This window comes from Gadus macrocephalus, chromosome 21, assembly GCF_031168955.1.
Source record: "Gadus macrocephalus chromosome 21, ASM3116895v1".
Classification (NCBI taxonomy): Eukaryota; Metazoa; Chordata; class Actinopteri; order Gadiformes; family Gadidae; genus Gadus; species Gadus macrocephalus.
Window position 1 is genome coordinate 1,218,413 of NC_082402.1, and position 14,616 is coordinate 1,233,028.

The 14,616-nt window shown below is 54.2% G+C and overlaps 1 protein-coding gene across 1 annotated transcript in view; it reads right to left on the bottom strand.

Moving 5' to 3' along the window:
• col12a1b (collagen, type XII, alpha 1b) overlaps positions 1-14,616 on the bottom strand; it is a 103,500-nt gene that overhangs the window by 16,570 nt on the left and 72,314 nt on the right. The window contains 16 exon segments of the mRNA XM_060042375.1: positions 630-962; positions 1,372-1,445; positions 1,447-1,512; positions 3,415-3,553; positions 3,745-3,783; positions 3,878-4,042; positions 4,773-4,916; positions 5,924-6,047; positions 6,498-6,637; positions 7,557-7,631; positions 8,218-8,370; positions 10,077-10,193; positions 11,195-11,344; positions 11,790-11,909; positions 12,542-12,671; positions 14,364-14,506. Coding sequence (XP_059898358.1) covers positions 630-962; positions 1,372-1,445; positions 1,447-1,512; positions 3,415-3,553; positions 3,745-3,783; positions 3,878-4,042; positions 4,773-4,916; positions 5,924-6,047; positions 6,498-6,637; positions 7,557-7,631; positions 8,218-8,370; positions 10,077-10,193; positions 11,195-11,344; positions 11,790-11,909; positions 12,542-12,671; positions 14,364-14,506 — 2,112 coding nt within the window.

A 14,616-nucleotide genomic window follows, 5' to 3' on the forward strand; every position in this document is an offset into this window, starting at 1 on the left:
CAATGAACACATGATAACTTGTAGCGGGATGAGACGGGGAAACACACAAACCCGGCTGCAGTTTCATACCTTATCCGTCAGACAGAAGCACTCACCGCAGCCCAATCCTGGCCGTTTCGTAAGCAGGTTGAGCCAGGGTCGCTACCCAAGCTATGAGGAGCTAGCTGAGAGGTGCTAACTCAGAAGTGCCTACTTTAAAGCACTAGTTAAGAGGAGCTGTCTAAAGAAGGGCTGGCTAATAAGAGTGCAGGTTGGCGGATGACTGATAGCTACGCCCCGTTAATGAGAGGGCCTGCAGTATGTAATCAATAGGCGACATTGGCGATCACTCATGAGGCATTGAGGTCGAGGATCGTGTCTCAGATACTACATTTTTCCGATCGTCGTCGGGACATCTGTTGGCGTGAGACTGACACATGTACATAGCTGTGTGAGAGGCTTGCGGCCTGTAATACACAGCACATGTATGAATACCAGGCATTTCCAGTATCTGTACAACCTCGCCTTGGCCAGCGAGTACAAAGGAGGGAGCTCCTGATTGATGGGACACGTCTCTGCTTGCCAGACCTCGGAAATATTCCATAATTCATCGATTCAACGGAAAAATTGTATTGCATGTGTTTCTCTACCTGCTCCCCGCGATACTGTAAAGCAGTATCGCGGGGAGAAGGTAGAGAAACACATGCTCCTCATTCCTGCCAGGGACTGCCCTCCCTGGCCGACTCTTGGCGGGAGATCAGCTCTGAAATGTGAAATAATGTGTGTGCCTTCTGACTGCTCTGATGATCGCGCTAGCATGGTGTTTGGGGGAGGGGGGCGGAAGATGGCCTTTAGGGTGCTCTGATTGGTTACCTTATGGAAACTCCCGTGGAAGATTGACTTGATTGGGGCGCTGTCGAAGACGACCCTCTGGATCTCCCCTCTCTCGTCCTTGTTGTAAAACGACACGGTTTGGGCAGTGGCTGGAGAGAGAAAGAGAGAGAGAGAGACAGAGAATGAGACAGAGACAGAGACAGAGACAGAGAGAGAGAGAGAGAGAGAGAGAGAGAGTGTTTAATTCAAAGAAATATCATAATGGATCGATTCTAGGGCGGAAATTCGAACCTAGTGAGAGGCTAACTAGCAAGCCAAAAGTTGTAATGACATTAGGTTTATTTAGGTGTAAAACATTAGTTGTGGCTAGCTGGGCCTATGGGGGTAGTGATTGGTTATAAAGGGCGTGGTAATGGTTAGCTAGGACTATGGGGGAAGTGAAGGTATTATAAAGGTGGTAGTTGCTGTTAGGACTATGGGGGGAGTGACAGTGTTTTAAAGGCGGTGTTTAAGGTTTGGCTGTGGGTTTAGTGAAGGTGTGTTAAAGGCGGCGGTTACGGTCGACGGTGACTCCGGTCTCGGGCTTGTGGTCCTTGCTGGACACCTGCCAGATGTCGAAGGCCTCGTCGGGGAGTCAGGAGCAGGCGGAACGTCAGCAGGATGGTGTAGGAGTGGGGAAGTCCGTCCGGGTGGATCTCCCTGTCCGACACAACAACCAGACGCTCATATCAGCCCGCTGTTTGAACAGCTGCAGGGTGACCAAAACCACCCGTTAGGACAAGGAATTAGAATCGATCTCCCTTTAGTTCACCAATATCTAACCGGGAGTGTTCGTTGAGAACGTAATCCCCTTAACAACAAAGGCCTGGCAAGGAGGCCGGCAACAACACAACAATAAAAATACTACAAAACTGGATAAAAGGGATTTACAGGAATATTGTGCTAGAAAATGAAGCGCAGAAAGTAGAAGCAGAAGAAGGTCAGACGGTTTGATGTGGTCGTGCCGTACGAACAACCCCACAGAAAAACAACCTACTGAACCAAGTCTGGGACACAGCTCTGGTGACTCTGCCAAGACCAAAACGCTGGAGAACAAAGACGGGCGAGGAAACGAGTCGTATCAGAGGCAGACAGACATGCTTCAGGCATGGTGTCAAGTATTAACCACCATAGAATAAAGTTACCAGATGACACGGCAGCATCGGCAGCACGCATGCGGTCCACACAGGCCTCATCAGAACTTGGCATTAAACGTTGTTGTGGTTTCTTTCTTCCCTGTCTTTGACGCGCTCTGCTTATGTAAGAAGCTAGGTGCTAGCTATTCCACAGAGAGAGAGAGACTCGGGCTAAACGCGTTAGCCTCGATCATTAGCGACGGACACCCCGTAGGACGCCATTGTTTTTATTAAAAGAGGTCCTGACGGCCGCCGACGGTGCCGTGTATCCTCAGACGCCCCTTGTCCTCGTCAATACCGGCGAGTAGAGTCACACCTCCCGGTGCGACGGCCCATGACTCACGGACGCACCGCCTCCCGTCCACCAAACACTGATATGGAATGCATAAACAGGGTTCCTGGGACGCACCCGGCAGGACGGATCGTAAACAAGCGTCTGGCAGCCGGATCCATCTGGTTTTGGCGGCGTCGTCGTGACAGTTGGGACAGTTGTTTACAACGACGCAACGGTTGCTGTTACGTTGAGAATGCGGACAGCGCCGTTCGCTAATCTCCCTCTGGAGACTGCGCCGCTGGCGTCAGCCAAGATGGCGGGCGTGAGGATATTGTTGGTCAGGAACTTCGCAAGCAGGTGGAGGACCAGCGAGTCTGGTCATAAAATGTCTAAATGTGTGTGTGTGTGTGTGTGTGTGTGTGTGTGTGTGTGTGTGTGTGTCTGTGTGTGTTTAAGGGTCGTCCCCGTTGGGTTCAGCCATCTGAGGGAACTTAACAGCATCATAAATCTATTTGACCTGCTTTCAGGGGTCGGAGTGTAAAAACACTTTCCCTGAACATTGCTGGGCAAGACCCGTCCTGTCGTGTCCGTAGACACTCCAGGTTCACCGCTGCCGCGGTGCTCTGGGGCAGGGCTAGCCACCCGCTAGCTTTCGACCCTGGGCGTCGTTGTGTAACACGGGGCTGCGGTGTTAGCATCGCGGCGCTGCTACCTGGTGGTTCTATGGTTGTTTTTCGGGGCTTAGGGCGGCCGTTTGGGTTCAGGTCCAGAAGCAGAAGATAGCGGGGCGGGCATCTTGCTCAAGGATGGGGGGCCGGAGGTATGGAACCCAGTACCTTCTCTCTGGGAGTCTTAGTGAGACTACCCTGGCCCTCGTTTGTGTGTGTACTTGTGAGAGGCTATGATTTGCGCATGTGGGTAAATGTCATAAAGCTCAGGAATGCTTGTAGCATTTTGGGATATATCATCTGAATGATGAGGAAGACAGAAATCTTGAGTGTGGGGTTGCTAGTGGGGGGGAATAGTCTAGTCCAGATGCGGGGGCGGACTGATCGGGGGGGGGCAGTGGTTTAGTCCAGATGTGGGGGAGTCTGACTGGGTGGGGGGGGGGGGGGCAGTGGTCTAGTCCAGATGCGGGCGGGTCAGACTCACGTGGACGGCTGGCTCAGGAAGGCGTTCTTGTGGAGGCGGTAGGCGGTGTAGCTGTTGAAGGAGCCGGGCTCCATGGACACCCCCCTGATGGAGCTGTAGGTCTTCTCTGTCAGGTTGAAGGCCTCCAGCATCCGGAAGCCTGGGGAGCATGGGGAGACAGGAAGTGATGTCAGACTCAAACTGGTAGTGAGGTCAGACTGATCGCCGTACTCGTGACGCCAACAGCAAAGGTTTCTTTGCATGATAAAAAAAACCAGATCATAACATTTCAATCAACAGGCTCGACTGTAAAGCAAATCAATAATCGATAAGAATCGGCCGTGGGCTTACCGGGTGAGGTGAATCCATTAAGGAAAATTAAGGGACACGCTGCAAGAGAGGATATGGGAAAAACATGAGCATCATTCTGATCAAACCATGAGCAGGATTTGCGACATGCTACGGCGAAGCCACGCCGGCTCACATGAGGTGGCGGTCTCGCAGATGAAGGTGACGAGGTTCTCCCTGATGTTCTCGAAGTCGTCGAAGCCGTCCACCACGAAGATGTGCCTCTCGCTGGGCTTACTGCCAATGCTCTGCAGCTCGCTGAAGTCCACGTCGGCCACGCCCACCACGAACACCGTGTAGCCTGGATAGAGAGCAGGAGGTGGAGGAGAAAGAGGAGGAGGAGGAGAGAGAGGGGGGAGAGGAGGAGAGAGAGGGAGAGGAGGGAGTGGAAAGGAGGATGAGGAGAGAGAGGAGGAGGAGAGAGAAGAAAAGGAGGGTTAGGAGGAAGAGGAGAAAGTGGAGAGGAGGGAGAGAGAAGAGGGAGAGGAGGGAGAAGCAAACACAGGCAACCTCAGGGACGGAAACACTTTGCACTGTATCCACTTTACAGATCTCTGCACGGATGTATCCGCCCCCCCCCCCCCCCCTCCCCCTCTCCGACACACACCCAACACTAGGAGGAATCTCTGTAGGCTGCAGACTCCAGCCTACACATGGTCTCACTCAAGACATGTATCAGCATGCCAGGGGGGGGGGGGGGGGGGGAACGTTAGGCTGTAGGAGGCTCAGACGATCTTCTCTAAAAGGCTGCAGACTCAATCAATCAGCAGCTTTCCACCGGAGTGCTCCTGAGCAAGGCAGTCCGGAGCTGTCTGCCTGCCTATGGTGTCCAGAAGGGCCGTCTCTCCTCTCAGAGGTCTCCGCCTCCGGTGTTTCTCTCCCTGTTCCTCCAGTCCATCTGGGTCTTTGAAGGTACGCCTTTGAAGCGTCTACAGGCGGTAATTGATGCTAAAGGTTGGGCAAATAGGGACATGGGGGTTCCTACGTGGACCATGAACCCAGGCGGTATGAGGCCGTCGGCCTCGACTCACCCGCGTGCTGCAGCTGCTGCGCGCTCTTCTTCACCTCGTCCTGCGAGCGGCCGTCCGTCACCGTCACCACGATCTTCGGGACGTTCCTCCTCATGCCGTTGGCCACGCTGAAGGCCTTCTCGTAGGTGTGCGCCAGGGCCACACCTGTCGGAGAACACAGGAGAGCATCAGAGAACTGTGGACAACCTCAGAGTCTGGTAGAGAACCTCAGAGTCTGGTAGAGAACCTCAGAGTCTGGTAGAGAACCCCAGAGTCTGGTACAGAACCTCAGAGTCTGGTAGAGAACCTCAGAGTCTGGTAGAGAACCTCAGAGTCTGGTAGAGAACCCCAGAGTCTGGTAGAGAACCTCAGAGTCTGGTAGAGAACCCCAGAGTCTGATACAGAACCTCAGAGTCTGGTAGAGAACCTCAGAGTCTGATAGAGAACCTCAAAGTCTGATAGAGAACCTCAGAGTCTGGTAGAGAACCCCAGAGTCTGGTAGAGAACCTCAGAGTCTGGTAGAGAACCCCAGAGTCTGATACATAACCTCAAAGTCTGGTAGAGAACCTCAGAGTCTGGTAGAGAACCTCAAAGTCTGGTAGAGAACCTCAAAGTCTGGTAGAGAACCTCAGAGTCTGGTAGAGAACCTCAGAGTCTGGTAGAGAACCCCAGAGTCTGATACAGAACCTCAAAGTCTGGTAGAGAACCTCAGAGTCTGGTAGAGACCCTCAAAGTGTGATGGAGAACATCTCTCTGTCGATAAATTCTTATAGAACGATGGGCAACTTACAAAGCTTTTGGAATCACTCCTAGAAGTATAAATGATGGCTGCATTGTATTCTTTCTTAAGGTTATGCAATAGCCCTTCTGGCTGTGGTTGTTACAAAATACACATGCCAGGCCCCTTACTCCAATTTTGACTTCTGTAATTCAATGCTGAATCCCTACTTCTACTCTACCGAGTATTCTTCTGGTAAATACTGCAGGATATGCCCTAAATGTCCACTCCTAGGTCCTTATTCAACTGGCAGCCATCTTGGTTCTAACATTCGCATTCGGGAACCAAATACTGAATACCGCATTCCGAGATGGCCAGTAGGTAAGTCAGGCCCAGGAGAAGGATGAAACTGAAAGTGAAAGTGAGGAGGACCGTGAAGTAGGCGTGGCCCCACCTGTTTTGGTGTTCCCTCCTCGGTATGGGAGCAGCTGATAGGCCGACAGCACGGTGCCCTTGTCCTGGTAGGCGTTGAGCCTGAACTCGGTCTTGGCGCTGTCGCTGTACTGCACGAAGGACACCTGACGACCAAAAGACACCGCATCCACGTTAGCAGTGGGTCGGCTAGCGCCATGCTAACCAGCTGCCGTCATACCCAGAGGTTATCACTACAGGTCAGGTCCATTTGTAAGGATTTGAATCACAGTCTCATGTTAAAGGGATAAAGGGGTACTTTGGCAATGTACTTGCACCTAAAAAGAGTACTTAGCATTCTGTAGCATCTTATCCTAGCTATCTTTGTAGCATACAGGGAATGGGTTAACCTAGCGATTGTTACTGCTTAGCACTTGGTTCTGGGAACATCCTTACTATACCCACAGAGATATATTACTGTTTCTCTTTCTCCTGACAAATGCACTTATTGTAAATCCCTTTGGATGAAAGCGTCTGCTAAACTCCCTAGATATAAATGAGAATGTGGTGGATTGCCAAAGGGTTCCGAGTTAACACGCGGCGTTCTAACTACCAACCTGAATCCCGGACGGTCCGATGATGTCGAAGGCGCCGGTCAGGTTGGAGACGAATCCGATGACCTTCCTGAAGCTGTCCTCGCCGATGCTCCAGGAGCCATCGATCAGGAACACCACGTCGGCCTTGGCCCCTTTGCACACTGAGAACGGGGAATAAAACCAAAGCGGCAGCGCTCAGACGATGCCGATACCATCCGTCTTCTGAGGGCACCGGCCCAAACACCCGCTGAGGGGGTGGCAGCGACCGCCAGGAGTAATGACAGGTTTGAGTCTGGACCGCAGAGCGAGGCCTCAAAGGCAGAGCGGCTGAGCGGAGGGGGGGGGGGGGGGGGGGTGACGTGATGGGTCTCCGCACTATAATTATCAATTTAACTGATCAAAAAATTCCTTGGAAAACAAGAAACATTTGGTGGCCAGAAGGCCTGAAAGTGAGCTATCTTTAATCGCCTTCTCCCCCGCCGTAATCAATGGGCCAAAAGAAACGGGGATTAATGTGAGCCTGATGTGTCGGAGAGAACTCTCGCAGCGTCGATGCTCCCTTCCTTCTCGACGTTCATAAAAAGGTTTGTTTTATGCAACACTCGAACCCGCGTGAACCGGGACCCAGGGAGCTGTCCCTGGGTCGGTTTCAACACCCAGCCTGTTGTGTCTCCACGGGAGTCGGCCCGGCCTGGACCCGGGGCGGTCTACACACGTGGTCCGGGTTAGACTGGCTCGCAGACGGCCCGACCGGGGGAGGTTTGCGTGCTAAACGTGGAGCCGTTTACGTCTCTGTGCGATGTGCAGCCAGAAGCGACTCAGCTGATGTTCCCTCGGTCCGATTAAGAAAATAAGGGTATCCCATTATTGCATCAATTATTCGGTTGTTTTCTCCTTTAAATACGCTCGTAGCGAAATCGTACGTCGACTGAATCGAATTATTGCGGCCCGTGATGCACGATCCAAATGACGGAACGGACCAGACGCCTTAGGTTACCGCGGCGACACACCCGGCTGAGCATCAGAGGAACCGAGGCACACAGGACACACGAAAAGCAGCAAAGGATTGTGGGTACTCACCTGCCCATGCCGGGGGTATGGTCGGCGGAGGGGGGGGCGTGGGGGGTTGTGTAGGCACCGGGGTCGGTTTCAACACTGGACCCAAGAGAAACAGAAAAGGGAGTTTACAAACGCAGAAGACATCCAGTATGAGTGTGAAGTGCCATCAGCGGTCGCTATGGTTACTAAATGAGACGCCTCGGTTCAGATACCTGTCCTATAGGAGCAGGGAGGGGTGATGAATGGGGGAGCCCAGGTAGGGGTTTCGAAGGGGTAGGTATAGGGAGGGGTTATGAAGGTCAGTGTACAGGTAGGGGCTATGAAGGGGTGAGTACAGGTAGGGGCTATGAAGGGGTGAGTACAGGTAGGGGTTATGAAGGGGTGAGTATAGGTAGGGGCTATGAAGGGGTGAGTATAGGTAGGGGCTATGAAGGGGTGAGTACAGGGAGGGGCTATGAAGGGGTGAGTACAGGGAGGGGCTATGAAGGGGTGAGTACAGGGAGGGGCTATGAAGGGGGAGGGGTTAGGGCATGTCGACCCCAGAACCTCCGAGCAGTCAAACCCTCTGACCACCAGGGTCTAGACCAGCAGGCCCTACGACGCTGTGGGCTTCACCCCAGCTCTCTGAGGCCGAGCTGGGACCGGGGGGGCGTCCGTCCCCCCGTCCCGACCGGAGACTCACGTGTCCTCTCCTTGCCGCTGACGCCGGGCCCCTCCAGGTTGGGGGTCTGCACGAACACGGTGGCGGTGTAGAGCGCGTCCTGGGAGAGACCCTCGAAGCAGTAGCGGGGCTGCCCGGCGGGGAAGGTGATCTCCTGCTTCCCCTGGTTGAACGCTGCGGAGCACCCGGACAACGGCGTTACCATGGAGACGGCACACGGAGGAAAGGTAACCAGGGACACAAAACACAGAGGACACAGACCTCCGTAACAACTCCGCGACAACACAAAGAGACACAGGCCAGGGACACAACACAGACCCAGGGACCCGGGACCCCTCAATACTTTGTGCCGTAAAATACTTTGTGATTGTGCTGCAATACATCCTCAGGGAAGTAGGATGAAAAAGGTGAAAGTTCAAAATGTTTCAAGGCACATTCATCAATTCAGGAATCCTGTCTTTGATTGCCTCACTGCCGAATGTCACAGACGTGGCATGTAGGCGCGTCTGTGTCCTTTGAGACCCCACTTAGCGGTCCCGACCCAGTTTGAAAAGCACTGCTGCAGACCCTCCCGTCCGTTGCCTAGCAACACTGCATGCCGCGGCCAACCGTGTCCTGACGCACCGTGACCTTCGACCCCGACGTTCCGACATCAGCGCTGGGATGCCAGGTTCCCGAACCGGGAAGGGCTCCGGTATTTACGCTCTACGCAGCGCCACAAACAAGCGAGTGTTTGCTGTCGATACCGCCGTCATGGCGACCAGCCGGGTCCTGTTTATCGTTGTGTTCCTGTCTCGTCAGAGAGGCCTTGGTTCAACCTGCCGGCCGTGGATTAACATACCCTCTAACATCAACATCCCACGCTCAAACCCACTTAGGAACCGGGGAACCTTTCAGGGAGAAAACCCACAGTGTAAACCCTGGGTCGGGTCCAGACCGGGGGCACGGCTCGACGGAGGAGGCGTCGTCACGGCGACCACGGACGCACAGCGACAGCAGCGTCGATCGTCCACACTGCGAGTCCTCGACGCCATCGGGGCGCAGACTCTGCTGCACTCAAGGCTCCAAACGAGCGGAGATCATGAGAGGACCGCGGCGTACATCCGGCACGGCCTCGCACGGCCTCTTCTCTCTGCCTCGCCCCCCGGCCCCCCCCCCCCTCCTCCCCCTGGACCAGGGTCTTCCCTCCCCTCCCTCTCCTCCCCCCTCAACCAGACCAGGGTCTTCCCTCAGAGCCCGGGAGCAAACATTTGACTTATTTGTTGACTCCGGAGCGTGGCCTGCGGTCTCTGAGACCCCCAGGTGGGGCGTCTCTGGTCCTCAGGGTCTGGTCCTCAGGGTCTGGTCCTCAGGGTCTGGTCCTCCGGGGTGGGGGAGCGTCTGTCCGCCTCCGGCCTGTGGTCCACAGTCCAGGGCTCCAGAGTCTTCATAACTCCCCCATCTCTTCCTCTCTGCTTCTCATTTCAGGCATTCGTCAAGAAGACGACACGATCCAGATGGGGATTCTAAGTATTCTCACGCCCCCTCCCACAACCCTTCAGACACAACCTCACACACTCCCAACAGACAAACCCCTCACACACTTCCAACACACACTCCTCTCACACAAACTCTCCTCTCACACACACACCCTCACACACACAGCACACTCCCCTCACACACACACTCCCCTCACACTCCTCTCCTAACTCTGCCCTCTCACACACTCCCCTCACACACTCCCCTCACCAGAAACAACACGACAGAGCCGTCACGCTGTGACCCACGGTGGGGGGAGCGTATGAGCCGTCGTGAGCACAGCATGGAGGTCGACCGCGAGCGACCGCGTGGTCGACCATCGGCGCAGGGGAGGGGGACGGGACGGGACGGGGGGGACTCACAGTCGACGGGCGCCACCATGACGCGGTAGTTGGTGGCGGCGCGGTGGGCCGTCCACTTGATGCAGTATTTGTCGTGTCCGATGAACTCCGTCTCCAGGCCCGTCACGTTCAGGTACACTGAGGGGGAGAGGGGGTTAGAGAGGGGTTAGAGAGGGGTTAGAGAGGGGTTAGAGAGGGGTTAGAGAGGGGTTAGAGAGGGGGTCAGAGAGGGGTTAGAGAGGGGTTAGAGAGGGGTTAGAGAGAGGTTAGAGAGGGGTTAGAGAGGGGTTAGAGAGGGGTTAGAGAGGGGTTAGAGGGGGGCTAGAGAGGGGTTAGAGAGGGGTTAGAGAGGGGTTAGAGAGGGGTTAGAGAGGGGTTAGAGGGGGGCTAGAGAGGGGTTAGAGAGGGGTTAGAGAGGGGTTAGAGAGGGGTTAGGAGGGGCTAGAGAGGGGTTAGAGAGGGGTTAGAGAGGGGGTTAGAGAGGGGTTAGAGAGGGGTTAGAGAGGGGCTAGAGAGGGGTTAGAGAGGGGTTAGAGAGGGGTTAGAGAGGGGCTAGAGAGGGGTTAGAGAGGGGCTAGAGAGGGGTTAGAGAGGGGCTAGAGAGGGGTTAGAGAGGGGCTAGAGAGGGGTTAGAGAGGGGTTAGAGAGGGGTTAGAGAGGGGGTTAGAGAGGGGGTTAGAGAGGGGTTAGAGAGGGGTTAGAGAGGGGTTAGGAGGGGTTAGAGAGGGGGTTAGAGAGGGGTTAGAGAGAGGGTTAGAGAGGGGTTAGAGAGGGGTTAGAGAGGGGTTAGGAGGGGCTAGAGAGGGGCTAGAGAGGGGTTAGAGAGGGGTTAGAGAGGGGTTAGAGAGGGGTTAGAGAGGGGTTAGAGAGGGTTAGAGAGGGGTTAGAGAGGGGTTAGAGAGGGGGTTAGAGAGGGGTTAGAGAGGGGGTTAGAGAGTACACTGAGGAGGAGAGGGGTGACAGGAGGGTCACTAGGGCGACGTGTGTTGCTATGGGATGCATACGTGTTACAAGAGTGTCACAAGGTTGACATGTGTGTTGCCAAGGGTAACGTGTGTTGTTGCTATGGGTGATAAGAGTGTCACAAGGTTGACATGTGTGTTGCCGAGGGGAGTCGTGTTGTTTCCGTGGCGACTCACGCGTGGTGCCCTGCCCCTCCAGCGCCCGGCTGACGCCTCCGCCGTACTGGGCGAACACCTTCACGTCGTAGGTGGTCCCCGTCTGCAGGTTGTGGGGAGAGTAGGACGTGACGTCCCCCACGAACACCTCCCTGGAGTCCTGGGGCCGACCTGGGGCCGGGGGGGGACGGGGAGACCTGGAGGTTAGGCTGCTGGACCGCACCCTGGGGGGGGGGGGGGGGGGGGTCTCTGTGTCGGCCAGTCTGTGAGTGAGTGAGTGAGTGTATATGCGTGCGTGTGTGTCTGTGAGTGAGTGAATGTGCGTGTGTGAGTGTGTGATTGAGCGCGTGTGTGTGTGAGTGTATGGGTGAGTGTGTTTCTGTGTGTCTGTCAGTGTGTGCGTGTGTGTTTTTGTTTGTGCGTGTGTGTGTCTGTCTGTGTGTTAGTGAGTGTGTGTGTGCGCGTGCGTGTGTGTGCATTTGCGCTCATGGGCTTGTGAATGCATGTGCGCTTGTGTGTGTGTGTGTGTGTGTGTGTGTGTGTGTGTGTGTGTGTGTGTGTGTGTGTGTGTGTGTGTGTGTGTGTGTGTGTGTGTGTGTGCGTGTGCGTGTCCCACCTGTGGGGGCGTAGACCAGCTTGTACCCCAGCACGGGGGTGGCCACGGGGTCCCAGGCCACGCGGAAGCGGGTGTACCACTCGTCAGACACTCGCAGGTTCCTGGGCTCCACCAGACCCACTGTCACCACGGCAACGGGCGGAGAACAACGTGTCAACAACCTCAACGAGCCCTTCTTACAAAATGTCCGCCGCGGCGGGTACCGCACTTTACCGTATCAATAAGAATGTCACACAAGGACCACGTTCTCCTGTACGTTAAAACATTCAGCTATAAGTAAATAAATAATACGATGGAAGTGTTTCTCTTTCTTTACTTCCTCTCTCTTCCCACTGTGTTTCTTAAATTGATTCTTTTATAATTGCCTCAATCAACCCCAATCATCGATGCAGAATTCAATAACTTCTAAACTCCTCCCGTCTGTTACTCTCCCTGTTTCTGTAGCCCCTCCCAGTTCTGTGTTCTATGTTCTCCGCGCAGGCTTCCTGGTGTTCGCTGTTCTCCTGACCTGCGCGTCCGTACTCCCCCTGTACGTTCTATGTTGTGTGTTCTACGTTCTATATTGCAGGGTTCCTGGTGTTCGCTGTTCTCCTGACCTGCGCGTCCGTACTCCCCCTGTACGTTCTATGTTGTGTGTTCTACGTTGTGTGTTCTATGTTCCCTGTTCTCCTGACCTGCGCGTCCGTACTCCCCCTGTACGTTCTATGTTGTGTGTTCTACGTTGTGTGTTCTATGTTCCCTGTTCTCCTGACCTGTGCGTCCGTTCCCGTTGAGTGACCCCCCCGGCCCCTCGTTGTAGACGGCCTCCACCGTGATGTTGTAGGGCGTGTCCGGGAACAGGTTCTGCAGCAGCGCGTTGTTCCTGTTGCCGGGGACGAAGGCCTGGGTACACACACACACACACACACACACACACACACACACACACACACACACACACACACACACACACACACACACACACAGTGATTGTTGGTTTTTATGAGGGAGGACGCCTCACTAGCTAAGATGACCTGAACCACATTAAAGATAATAACACATAACTGCTGCCACACGTTGCACCTGTGTGTCCATCTCTGGTACTAAACCCGGTGCTAAACCCGGTGCTAAAGCAGACTTTATGAGGACTCAGGCGGGGGTGTGGCGTCATAGTGCAGCAGAGCCTCAGACATTCCTTGTTGGAAGTTGTTTGATGCGTCCGATTCCATGACCGTGTTTCCTTGATCCCTGAATCCCTCGGGTCTCCATGCTCCAGGCTCCAGGGGGTCAGGGTCAGGACCAGGCCCCGCCCCACCCCTGACCCCCAGACGCCCCCCCCCCCCACCACCCAAGACCCCAAGCCCGTCCCGGCTGGCTTCGGACCAGACACAGCTGGCTCGTAGCAGGTACCTCGATGAGGCTAACGGGCTACGATGGGAACCAGCTGCGCCGCCGCCTCTTTGCTAGCCCTCCAGCTCGGGTGATTTACGGCCGTTAATAATTGGATTAAAGACTGAGCATAAGAGTCTGTCCAACAAGCCTTTAATTAGACAGCTCATCAGCCATTTTGTTCTTCTGGTGAGCCAAAGATATGCCAGAAAGGAGTTTCAAACTGCGTTCTTTTGCTTTTTATAGCACAGCGGGTTGGGGACAGTAATGCTTTCTTCCCCATTTTTATTTGTTTAGTTGTAGAGTTTGTTGTTCAAATCAAGATGATTTAAGGTGACGTTCCGGTTCGCAGGTCCCCAGCCCAAACATCTCCAGAGCTCTGTAGGTTTCCTGGAGACGTTTCCTCCAGCAGGTCATGGTTCTAATTACCGACTCGTTAATACGCGGCGAAGCTTTGTAGTCGCCTTGTGAAGAGGCCAAGTGCCTTCGTTCGTTAATGCTTTAATTATCTGTTCGCGTCAGAGCTGTCAGAACTGAAATACATCTTCAAAGGTCTGAGACGCCCAAACATCTGATAAGGGAACGTCTCAAACAACAAACAACTACAGAAGCACTTAACTGATCACAGCCTGGACTTTGGGGGATAAATATTTGTCAAAATACTCCTCTAGTCTAAAGTTAACATTAGTCTATAAACACTAACTCCTCTAGACTAAAGTTAGTCTAACCTCCTCTAGACTAACACTAGTCTAACCTCCTCTAGACTAACGCTAGTCTAACCTCCTCTAGACTAACACTAGTCTAACCACTAGTCTAACACTAGATTAAACTCCTCAAGAATAAGGTTAGACTAACCTCCTCTAGAATACTTCTAGTCTTACTCCTCTAGACTAACACTAGTCTAACCTCCTCTAGACTAACACTAGATTAAACTCCTCAAGAATAAGGTTAGACTAACCTCCTCTAGAATACTTCTAGTCTTACTCCTCTAGACTAACACTAGTCTAACCTCCTCTAGACTAACACTAGTCTAACCTCCTCTAGACTAACACTAGTCTAACCTCCTCTAGACTAACACTAGTCTAACCTCCTCTAGACTAACACTAGTCTAACCGCCTCGAGACTAACACTAGTCTAACCTCCTCTAGACTAACGCTAGTCTAACCTCCTCTAGCCCACGGTCAGGGTCCGTATGGGGGGACTTACGAGCTCGGTGATGGGGTCTCCGGTCAGCGGGGCGTAGGAGATCTTGTACTGGCTGACGGGGCCCTCGGCGTGGTCCCAGCCGATGGTCAGGGTGTTGGTGGTGGCGTCGAACACGCGCATGTTCCTGGGGCCCGCGCGGGGCACTGCAACACAAGGGGCCTCCGTCAGCAGGACGCCCCACCCGTCAACAGGGGAGGGTGGGGGGGTGGGGGAGCTGTGCCCTGGGGGCAACAGGGTGGGGTACTAGGGTGCA